This window comes from Glandiceps talaboti, chromosome 11, assembly GCF_964340395.1.
Source record: "Glandiceps talaboti chromosome 11, keGlaTala1.1, whole genome shotgun sequence".
Taxonomy (NCBI): domain Eukaryota; kingdom Metazoa; phylum Hemichordata; class Enteropneusta; family Spengelidae; genus Glandiceps; species Glandiceps talaboti.
In genome coordinates this window covers 21,734,621-21,747,120 of record NC_135559.1, presented here as the reverse complement: position 1 = coordinate 21,747,120, position 12,500 = coordinate 21,734,621, and the positions used below count along the sequence as shown (strand labels likewise).

General features: G+C 36.1%; 2 protein-coding genes across 2 annotated transcripts in view; both read left to right on the top strand.

The window, feature by feature from the left end:
- LOC144442158 (uncharacterized) overlaps positions 1–10,902 on the top strand; it is an 84,940-nt gene extending 74,038 nt beyond the window's left edge. The window contains exons 52-59 of the mRNA XM_078131425.1: positions 27–242; positions 477–600; positions 1,280–1,410; positions 1,768–1,889; positions 2,250–2,317; positions 2,728–2,851; positions 3,441–3,501; positions 9,267–10,902. Of these exons, the coding sequence (XP_077987551.1) occupies positions 27–242; positions 477–600; positions 1,280–1,410; positions 1,768–1,889; positions 2,250–2,317; positions 2,728–2,851; positions 3,441–3,501; positions 9,267–9,587 (1,167 nt within the window). The 3' untranslated portion in view covers positions 9,588–10,902. The remainder of the gene's footprint in view (positions 1–26; positions 243–476; positions 601–1,279; positions 1,411–1,767; positions 1,890–2,249; positions 2,318–2,727; positions 2,852–3,440; positions 3,502–9,266) is intronic.
- LOC144442157 (putative neutral ceramidase C) overlaps positions 9,512–12,500 on the top strand; it is a 23,221-nt gene continuing 20,232 nt past the window's right edge. The window contains exon 1 of the mRNA XM_078131424.1: positions 9,512–9,594. The gene's annotated coding sequence lies outside the window, so the exon portion shown is untranslated. The remainder of the gene's footprint in view (positions 9,595–12,500) is intronic.

Here is a 12,500-nt window from a genome sequence, read left to right as displayed (position 1 = left end):
TAACAATTTCTAATTGCACTTGATAGGATTCCAACACAGGATATATTGTAGCTGAACTCAATGTAAGTGATGCAGACATTGGTGTCAACACAGAATGTTACTTTACGTTTGCACGTGCAAGGTCTGGAATGGGCGGTGAAATATCACCACACACATACTTCAACATTGATCACACTAAGGGAATCATCACAACCAAAGACGCCCTCTACGACCCAAATAGAACTTCAAGCATATCAATCGAGGTATGTATTCATACAAATGTGTAACAACCTACAAATAGATTATTTAGGACATATAACTTTAAGTTCTCGTTTGATCATTGCACTACAGATGCGTATCATGTTTTATGTTGGTTATTCCTTTCTATGTTCTACATATTGTAACAGCTCTAATTAATGGTTGATAATATTATCTCATTTCCCATTTCATCGATTTTAATTTATTTTGACTAATTTACATTAAATCTTTTTCTCTAGATGATTGTAGTGGTTAGTAACCAAAAACCAATCATACCGACCCACATACAAACAAAACCAGGACCCACCTTTACATGGCTAAATATTCTCGTCACTTATGATTATATTCCTACATGTGGGAAAGGTAAATAATATAATTTTGTTTTCAATTTTGTTTGATCAAAGTTCCATACGTGATTAGTAACCGGCAATTTCAAGTTCATACGTACGTTTACATAATGATGTATTGACGAATTGTTACTACAGTTGTGTCTAGTTATAAGTAATGTTGAAATATAATTATTTATTTATCATTTACATTCCCTGGGTTTTATTTTTTGGGGGAGTCAGGTTCAGATTCGACTTTCCTGTTATCTCTAGGAATTAACAGGAAAGTCAAATCTGAACATTAAAACCCTAAAATATCATGAATAGTTGGGAATATAAATAATAAATAAAAAAATAGCTGGGAATATAAATAATAAATAAAAAAATAGCTGGGAATATAAATAATAAATAAAAAAAATAGCTGGGAATATAAATAATGAAAAAAATAAATATATTTCAACATTATTTATAACTAAATAAATTACTAGGCAAACAGAACAACATCACAAAGAAGACGAATAGCGCATAATGTTTATGATTTTGAAATATGGAAGCCAATTGAGATTTGTTGGTACTGGTTGTAAAATTGAAATCTTCTGGCACAGTAATATTGTGGAATACATCCCCCCTCCCACGTATTTGTCTTTAGTTTGGACTTACACGATGAGGGGAACTTAAGTGTTTATAGTTTAAACAACATTCTTATCGTTATACAGATGTATACACAGTGTCGATACCAGAGACAACTGACACTGGAACTAAATTAAATATTACACTAAGGCCAGATGTCAACTCTTCACGTGTGCAACCACAGCAATTTTTTTCAATTACGAAGGGAAATGTTGGGGTAAGTAGTATAGTGTCAAACATTGTAAACATTTACTTTGTTTCCATGGCAATAGTCAATGTAATTAGTGAATTGATATGTTGTTACAATTTTACCATTGACATATGTGTTTAACGTGAAAAGTCGGGTCATTCGATATTGACCTATTCAACCAATGATAATACCTACAGATTGTAATTATTTCGTACATCAATCACAGATTTGAAGTTTATATATCAACATTAAAGAACTGGAACTAATCAGAGAAATTGACCTAATGTTTTGAACAACATAAATATAATAGATTATACACTGTGAAATAACAAAAAGATACGTATATTGAACACTATATAAGATGTAATGTTAATACATTTTCAGAACACTTTTGGAATTGATGACGAGACAAATGACGTGGTGGTACGGAATGAGCTAGACATTCAAACCTTACAGTATAATCTAACTATCAGTGTTACCATCAATGACATACTAGTCAAGACAGGGTAAGAATTATTGATACCATCAGTGATACACTAGTCAAAATAGGGTAATAATTATTGTTATCATTAATGACATACTAGTCAATACAAGTTAAGTATTCATAGTCCATTGTTTTGGGATTATGTACATCGCATAAAAACGATACAATTGGACATGTCTTATTTTTTTTACTTTAGTACTGTTCATCGGTGTAATGTGTGAATGTATAATACTATCGACCTAATATATTTTAATTGTACTGATTTAGTAGGGTTAGACATATTTGAAAGCATAGTTTGTTTTTAAGGTTTCAATTCATCATTTTTGTCTCTTCTTCTATTGTATGAAGTAACTGATATAATATGCTACTGTGTTTCTTCTAGAACCTGTTTCATAATTATTGATGTTCAACCGGTAACGACAACTGCTAGTCCAACGACGACGACTGCTGGTAAGAATTGGTTAACCTTGTGTTATATTTATGATAATAAAATATATAATATCTAATTTACATTGAGTTGTCGAGGTGCATTATTAAACGTTTTTTTCTTCTGTAGTGGACAACAATGTTTGAATACTAAAAAGCTCATCGAATTCAACACATTTAGATATGGTGACTGTTATTGATATTAACAATACTTTGTATTGAATCACATTTAAGTGGATTCATAAATTGTCTAGTTATACAATATACAACATACCAAGGAATGTCCGTCTTGTCTTTTCTGTTACAGTATAAATCAATGATATTATTTTTTTTATATTGTACTATCGTTAACCAATTAGCTTTATTCAAGATTAATGTTTCAACTTGAAAATTAGTCAAGCAACATTCTTACTATATTTCGATGTTTCTTTCAGGACCTCCAGCAACATCATTGCCGATATCCGACACTGGGTGGATAACCATCATCGGAACATCTACACTATCTGCAGTTCTGTTTTTAATCTTGATAATAGTATCAACGGTTTGTTATGGCAAGATGTGAGTGTAGTTATCTTTGTGTTTCATAGCAACATTATTTACAAAAACTGAAGTTCATATTAATACATATATCTATGACATATTGCAAGTCTCGATAACATTTAATGTTTAGGGTTTTTATACAGACGCACAATTGAATGTGTCAAGTATATATCCTATATATTCTGAATTTCTGATGCATTTCAAAGTCGTTAGTATGGTAAGATATCAACTTATTGGATCTTTCAAAGTCGTTAGTATGGTAAGATATCAGCTTATTGGATCTTTCAAAATAAATTTTAATCAGCAAACAAGTATTGACAATAATTTAGTGTCATTAGCGTTCGACTACGTGTCGTCGAGAGTTAGCAAATGGAAATGAACGTTCGACTAGGGCATAGAACAGCCATGTTAAAATCAGTATCGATATACAACGGGTCTATTGTATGTCTATATATTTGCTATCAGGTAGGCCTATTGTATAATAATTAAAAATATATTATAAATTTGAACAAGATTTAAAATTGATGTTGTCAGTCATTGCCATATTTGACCAGGTATTCCACAATAATCGTTATGAACAATCTCTCCACATTCCTATAATATACAGATTAAGATTACGAAGCATGTTGCCAAAGTCTGGGAACAGTGTAGCAAAGGAAAAGACAAAGGTGAGGTCCTAAATTAGTATAAATATATACCATCGTTACATAGACTTGGTTGATGATGTGTGTTTTCCACGGTATCAGTTTGATGAGGTGTTTTCTCCACGGTATCAGTTTGTTGAGGTGTGTTTTCCAGCATATTAGTTTGGTGAGGTGTGTTTTCCACGGTATCAGTTTGATAATGTGTGTTTTCCACGGTATCAGTTTGATGAGGTGTGTTTTCCATGGAATCAGTTTGATGAAGGGTTTTTTCCACGGTATCAGTTTGATGAGGTGTGTTTTCCACGGTATCAGTTTGATGAGGTGTGTTTTCCATGGTATCAGTTTGATGAGGTGTGTTTTCCACGGTATCAGTTTGATGAGGTGTGTTTTCCATGGTATCAGTTTGATGAGGTGTGTTTTCCATGGTATCAGTTTGATGATGTGTGTTTTCCATGGTATCAGTTTGGTGAGGTGTATTTTCCACGGTATCAGTTTGATAAAGTGTGTTTTCCACGGTATCAGTTTGGTGAGGTGTATTTTCCACGGTATCAGTTTGATGAGGTGTGTTTTCCACGGTATCATCTTGGTGAGGTGTGTTTTCCACGGTATCAGTTTGACGAGATGTATTTTCCACGGTATCAGTTTGATAAAGTGTGTTTTCCATGGTATCAGTTTGATGAGGTGTGTTTTCCATGTTATCAGTTTGATGAAGTGTGATTTCTATGGTATCAGTTTGATAAAGTTTGTTTTCCAGGGTATCAGTTTGATGAGGTGTGTTTTCCATGGTATCAGTTTGATGAGGTGTGTTTTCCATGGTATCAGTTTGATGAAGGGTGTTTTCCACGGTATCAGTTTGATCAGGTGTGTTTTCCACGGTATCAGTTTGATGAGGTGTGTTTTCCATGGTATCAGTTTGATGAGGTGTGTTTTCCACGGTATCAGTTTGATGAGGTGTGTTTTCCATGGTATCAGTTTGATGAGGTGTGTTTTCCATGGTATCAGTTTGATGATGTGTGTTTTCCATGGTATCAGTTTGGTGAGGTGTATTTTCCACGGTATCAGTTTGATAAAGTGTGTTTTTCACGGTATCAGTTTGGTGAGGTGTATTTTCCACGGTATCAGTTTGATGAGGTGTGTTTTCCACGGTATCATCTTGGTGAGGTGTGTTTTCCACGGTATCAGTTTGACGAGATGTATTTTCCACGGTATCAGTTTGATAAAGTGTGTTTTCCAGGGTATCAGTTTGATGAGGTGTGTTTTCCATGTTATCAGTTTGATGAAGTGTGATTTCTATGGTATCAGTTTGATAAAGTGTGTTTTCCAGGGTATCAGTTTGATGAGGTGTGTTTTCCATGGTATCAGTTTGATAAAGTGTGTTTTTCACGGTATCAGTTTGGTGAGGTGTATTTTCCACGGTATCAGTTTGATGAGGTGTGTTTTCCACGGTATCATCTTGGTGAGGTGTGTTTTCCACGGTATCAGTTTGACGAGATGTATTTTCCACGGTATCAGTTTGATAAAGTGTGTTTTCCAGGGTATCAGTTTGATGAGGTGTGTTTTCCATGTTATCAGTTTGATGAAGTGTGATTTCTATGGTATCAGTTTGATGATGTGTGTTTTCCATGGTATCAGTTTGGTGAGGTGTATTTTCCACGGTATCAGTTTGATAAAGTGTGTTTTCCACGGTATCAGTTTGGTGAGGTGTATTTTCCACGGTATCAGTTTGATGAGGTGTGTTTTCCACGGTATCATCTTGGTGAGGTGTGTTTTCCACGGTATCAGTTTGACGAGATGTATTTTCCACGGTATCAGTTTGATAAAGTGTGTTTTCCATGGTATCAGTTTGATGAGGTGTGTTTTCCATGTTATCGGTTTGATGAAGTGTGATTTCTATGGTATCAGTTTGATAAAGTTTGTTTTCCAGGGTATCAGTTTGATGAGGTGTGTTTTCCATGGTATCAGTTTGATGAGGTGTGTTTTCCATGGTATCAGTTTGATGAAGGGTGTTTTCCACGGTATCAGTTTGATCAGGTGTGTTTTCCACGGTATCAGTTTGATGAGGTGTGTTTTCCATGGTATCAGTTTGATGAGGTGTGTTTTCCACGGTATCAGTTTGATGAGGTGTGTTTTCCATGGTATCAGTTTGATGAGGTGTGTTTTCCATGGTATCAGTTTGATGATGTGTGTTTTCCATGGTATCAGTTTGGTGAGGTGTATTTTCCACGGTATCAGTTTGATAAAGTGTGTTTTTCACGGTATCAGTTTGGTGAGGTGTATTTTCCACGGTATCAGTTTGATGAGGTGTGTTTTCCACGGTATCATCTTGGTGAGGTGTGTTTTCCACGGTATCAGTTTGACGAGATGTATTTTCCACGGTATCAGTTTGATAAAGTGTGTTTTCCAGGGTATCAGTTTGATGAGGTGTGTTTTCCATGTTATCAGTTTGATGAAGTGTGATTTCTATGGTATCAGTTTGATAAAGTGTGTTTTCCAGGGTATTAGTTTGATGAGGTGTGTTTTCCAGGGTATCAGTTTGATGAGATGTGTTTTCCATGGTATCAGTTTGATGAGGTGTGTTTTCCATGGTATCAGTTTGATGAGGTGTGTTTTCCACGGTATTAGTTTGATGAGGTGTGTTTTCCAGGGTATCAGTTTGATGAGATGTGTTTTCCATGGTATCAGTTTGATGAGGTGTGTTTTCCATGGTATCAGTTTGATGAGGTGTGTTTTCCACGGTATCAGTTTGATGAGGTGTGTTTTCCATGGTATCAGTTTGATGAGGTGTGTTTTCCACGGTATCAGTTTGATGAGGTATGTTTTCCAGGGTATCAGTTTGATGAGGTATGTTTTCCAGGGTATCAGTTTGATGAGGTGTGTTTTCCATGGTATCAGTTTGATGAGGTGTGTTTTCCATGGTATCAGTTTGATGAGGTGTGTTTTCCATGGTATCAGTTTGATGAGGTATGTTTTCCAGGGTATCAGTTTGATGAGGTATGTTTTCCAGGGTATCAGTTTGATGAGGTGTGTTTTCCATGGTATCAGTTTGATGAGGTATGTTTTCCACGGTATCAGTTTGATGAGGTATGTTTTCCAGGGTATCAGTTTGATGAGGTATGTTTTCCACGGTATCAGTTTGATGAGGTGTGTTTTCCACGGTATCAGTTTGATGAGGTGTGTTTTCCACGGTATCAGTTTAACAAGGTGTGGTTTCCATGGTATCAATTTGATGAAGTGTGTTTTCCACGGTATCAGTTTGGTGAGGTGTGTTTTCCAGGGTATCCCTTTGATGAGGTGTGTTTTCCATGGTATCAGTTTGATAAGGTGTGTTTTCCAGGGTATCAGTTTGATGAGGTGTGTTTTCCATGGTATCAGTTTGATGAGGTATGTTTTCCACGGTATCAGTTTGATGAGGTATGTTTTCCAGGGTATCAGTTTGATGAGGTATGTTTTCCACGGTATCAGTTTGATGAGGTGTGTTTTCCACGGTATCAGTTTGATGAGGTGTGTTTTCCACGGTATCAGTTTGACGAGATGTATTTTCCACGGTATCAGTTTGATAAAGTGTGTTTTCCAGGGTATCAGTTTGATGAGGTGTGTTTTCCATGTTATCAGTTTGATGAAGTGTGATTTCTATGGTATCAGTTTGATAAAGTGTGTTTTCCAGGGTATTAGTTTGATGAGGTGTGTTTTCCAGGGTATCAGTTTGATGAGATGTGTTTTCCACGGTATCAGTTTGATGAGGTGTGTTTTCCATGGTATCAGTTTGATGAGGTGTGTTTTCCACGGTATCAGTTTGATGAGGTGTGTTTTCCATGGTATCAGTTTGATGAGGTGTGTTTTCCACGGTATCAGTTTGATGAGGTATGTTTTCCAGGGTATCAGTTTGATGAGGTATGTTTTCCAGGGTATCAGTTTGATGAGGTGTGTTTTCCATGGTATCAGTTTGATGAGGTGTGTTTTCCATGGTATCAGTTTGATGAGGTATGTTTTCCAGGGTATCAGTTTGATGAGGTATGTTTTCCAGGGTATCAGTTTGATGAGGTGTGTTTTCCATGGTATCAGTTTGATGAGGTATGTTTTCCACGGTATCAGTTTGATGAGGTATGTTTTCCAGGGTATCAGTTTGATGAGGTATGTTTTCCACGGTATCAGTTTGATGAGGTGTGTTTTCCACGGTATCAGTTTGATGAGGTGTGTTTTCCACGGTATCAGTTTAACAAGGTGTGGTTTCCATGGTATCAATTTGATGAAGTGTGTTTTCCACGGTATCAGTTTGGTGAGGTGTGTTTTCCAGGGTATCCCTTTGATGAGGTGTGTTTTCCATGGTATCAGTTTGATAAGGTGTGTTTTCCAGGGTATCAGTTTGATGAGGTGTGTTTTCCATGGTATCAGTTTGATGAGGTATGTTTTCCACGGTATCAGTTTGATGAGGTATGTTTTCCAGGGTATCAGTTTGATGAGGTATGGTTTCCATGGTATCAGTTTGATGAGGTGTGTTTTCCATGTTATCAGTTTGATGAGGTGTGTTTTCCATGGTATCAGTTTGATGAGGTGTGTTTTCCAGGGTATCAGTTTGATGAAGTATGTTTTCCAGGGTATTAGTTTGATGAGGTATGTTTTCCACGGTATCAGTTTGATGAGGTATGTTTTCCAGGGTATCAGTTTGATGAGGTGTGTTTTCCACGGTATCAGTTTGATGAGGTATGTTTTCCAGGGTATCAGTTTGATGAGGTGTGTTTTCCATGGTATCAGTTTGATGAGGTGTGTTTTCCACGGTATCAGTTTGATGAGGTGTGTTTTCCACGGTATCAGTTTGATGAGGTATGTTTTCCAGGGTATCAGTTTGATGAGGTATGTTTTCCACGGTATCAGTTTGATGAGGTGTGTTTTCCACGGTATCAGTTTGATGAGGTGTGTTTTCCACGGTATCAGTTTGATGAGGTATGTTTTCCAGGGTATCAGTTTGATGAGGTATGTTTTCCAGGGTATCAGTTTGATGAGGTGTGTTTTCCATGGTATCAGTTTGATGAGGTGTGTTTTCCACGGTATCAGTTTGATGAGGTGTGTTTTCCACGGTATCAGTTTGATGAGGTATGTTTTCCAGGGTATCAGTTTGATGAGGTGTGTTTTCCACGGTATCAGTTTGATGAGGTGTGTTTTCCACGGTATCAGTTTGATGAGGTGTGTTTTCCATGGTATCAGTTTGATGAGGTGTGTTTTCCATGGTATCAGTTTGATGAGGTGTGTTTTCCATGGTATCAGTTTGATGAGGTGTGTTTTCCATGGTATCAGTTTGATGAGGTGTGTTTTCCATGGTATCAGTTTGATGAGGTGTGTTTTCCATGGTATCAGTTTGATGAGGTGTGTTTTCCAGGGTATTAGTTTGATGAGGTGTGTTTTCCATGGTATCAGTTTGATGAGGTGTGTTTTCCACGGTATCAGTTTGACGAGGTGTGTTTTCCATGGTATCAGTTTGACGAGGTGTGTTTTCCATGGTATCAGTTTGATGAGGTGTGTCTTTTATTTGAAGAGATGACGTCATGGTGTACCTTCAAACTATAGTAGCACTGTAATATCAATCTTTTGATATGATATTGTTTGGGAATCTTATGATTTAAAATGCTAATATTCACCTAATAGATGGTTATTTTCAACTTTAAACTAGCGTACTCACCTACACAGTTCGCTATTATCAATAGCTTTCAAGTTTACACTGAACTATGTATCTCCTTTTCTTGCCTTAATTATTTAATACATTCAATATCAATCTATTTACCATAAATTTCTAGGTAAAGAAAAGTAAGCCTCGCAAGACTCCGAAATGGGTAAGAGGGCGTCCTTTACCAGATCTAGAAGGCGACATTCCAAAGAAATTTGACGAGGAAGTGGGTGTAGCCAGAGATAGACAGACAAGTGAGTACATGCGTTACATGGAAGGACCAAAGCGCCATTCAAGACTTTCTTGGGATTCTGATTATAACGAAGTTGAAGATTATCTTGAGCCATGGCAGAATGTAGGATCGATACCAGACTACACGATACTAACCCCAGATTACGACGACGACGGCGAGGACATGGATGCCACATTATCTTCATTTGGGCGTATTTAGCTAAAATGTACTAAAATTGTAGAACCACTTTCTTACCAAATAATCACATTGCATGATGAAATTGAAAGCTCATCTGTGCAAACGTCCAGTCTAAGTTAATGGATTTAACTTTAACACTGACGAAGCCGTGGTGGATACCTGGCGAAAGTTTGGTGAACTAATTGTGAATTTCGATGAAATACAAAGTTAAATTCATTAACTTAAACAAATTGGAATACTTCGACTAATATCGACACTTACATATGATAACAATATAAGATGTATAATAGGTCGGTGTAATTTACAAACACCGGTCAACTATGATATAGTGAATAAATGACTTCTTAAACTAAACTTATGTCAATATAATCCATAAAAGTGAGCTCCCACATAAGAAGCCAGGGACATAGATCGATCGAATTCTCAATGCATGAAATTTACAAGGTGACTTACAAGTCTTTGTTTCTATTCTAATATTAATACACAACTTATTATCAACCGATATATAACGAGGAGGAAGACATTTAAGACGTTAGCATCTACAAACTTACAACGTTACCACTTACAAACTTTACTATAACATTTAAAGATTAAAACAAGTTTATTCTATTTACAATATCAAGCTAATTATACGATAAAAATGAAATCATGTATGCAGGTACTTCAGTATTGTGATGATTTTTTCATTAATTGTATATCTTGATGTTTTTTGAATTATTTTAGCAGTATCTTTATCTTTCCTGTTTTTGTGTCTCTGTCTTTTATATATATTGTAATATTTTCATTTTTATTTCTTTAATTATAATTATTATTTTTTATTATAATTATTACTTTTTTCAATGAATCTATAATTGGGGCAACCTGTTTGTTCATGAGTAAATATATAAGGCCTACAAAAATTGTTTGATTCCGGTTCCCCGTTCCCACCTATCTTTTCACTGCCGACCCTAAACTTCGTTTTACGTATTCGAGAAAAAAATTAAATCGCAAAAATTGTGAAGTCTCACGAGAAATAGTGGATGCGAAAACTGACATCAACTTAAACAGACAATATAAAACCATTCTTCCAATCTGTAATGGCTGTACATCTGATAGGAAGAAATAAACAACACAGCGACCATTTCGAAAGCAATGGAAAACCTGAACTAGACACTCACGCAGGAAAACCATATATAATACAATAAAATAAAAAATCTACCTACCCCACCTATTCTAAAATTGAGTGTAATCGGAACCACACAATTTTTTTTATTAGGCCTTAATACAAATAAATAATAAATAAAATAATATTGTAAGAAAATATAATAACTCGTTTAAACAGAGCTGGATGATAATATTGGACTAATTCACTAATATAAAGATTTGTAACTTAATCACAATGTTATTTGATTGCATCTTTCCTTTAACAATAAATAACAAACTGTTGAATTGGATAACTAGCCAGCATGTATTTACTTTGATAAGCTAAGTACAACTACAGACATCAGACCATTGACGAACGGGATCTGTGACAAACAGGGAAAGTATAACAGCTGAATCGGATTAATAAACCTTGGCTTAGCATGTTGGAATTACAGAGACTTGTATTCAAGTTACATTTCATCATTTGATAATAACAGTTTATGCCAGGGGAACTGGAAATTGGTTTGTGAACGTGAACTATTACGTAAAGTGGCCATAAATCTGTTTTTATCAAATGATGAAATGTAATACAAGTCTCTGTAATACCAACGTGCTGTGCCAAGGTTTATTAATCCAATTCAACTGTTATACTTTCCCTGCTTGTAACAGGTTCTGTTCGTCGACAGTCTGTCTGTCTGTCTGTCTGTCTGTCTGTCTGTCTGTCTGTCTGTCTGTCTGTCTGTCTGCCTGCCTGCCTGCCTGCCTGCCTGCCTGCCTGCCTGCCTGCCTGCCTGTCTGTCTGTCTGTCTGTCTGCCTGTCTGTCTGTCTGTCGGGGTGGTAACTTTCTAGTTTCCTAAAACATTTTCTGTGGTGTCAGTTGGAAGTCCACATGAAACCGAAAAATGAAGAAAACGTCTATTTATTTTTCGATAAACAATAAATTTATTGATATACATACTATACTATCAGTATATATAAATGTACATACTATTCAAAAAATAGTTGTTCCATTACATCTATCACAGCTGTGCGTGCAGTGAATCTAAAATAATGATATTAGTTGAGTGAAGTCAGCAGGATGTGCCCCATATAGACGTAGGTCGTCCTACCTCAGGTAGGATAAGTTTATGTCTACAAGAAAAGTGGCTTCAAACAGGGATTACCCTACATGGGTTGAAGTATAATTTTGAAATCATATGTGGCTAGAGTAATATCTGGGCCATCAGAAAAGTGATGTTGCCCCTCTGGATTCTCTTGCGCAAACTCAAAGGAGGCAGTTTCCATATTAACGGTGACGTTATTTTGAAGGAAGCTAAACATTACAAAACGTCATATCTCGGCCCCAGAAGTGCTAGATAATCAAAGTATGTGTATATATGTTTGTGAGACGGACAATTCATTGATCATATGACCTTTCAAATCAAAGGACAAAGTCATAGTCAAAATTCGAGGTCATCTTATGGTTGTTCTAGCTGAAAATTTACTGCTCAAGGAAAATGGGACAAGTCGTTGATACAGAACTGATCACATTCTATAATGGTGGTGAAACTGTCAGGCCAGTGGTGTACTGATTGTATAGAAAGTCCAGGTATGTTATTTGCTGGCATTTCTATGTGTTTGAGAAAATGACAAGTCCAGGTGAATTGAAAAACTAAGATTTGGGATTGAAAATAATAGTTTTGTGTCACAAATTTGTATTTTGTCTTGCCAGTTGCAGGTCACCATAACTAATGATTGGTTGGTGGTTTTTGTTCTGTTTTCAAACTATGTTTTGTTGTTTTTTGTCATGAAAACTTGCCAATGGTTGTTTT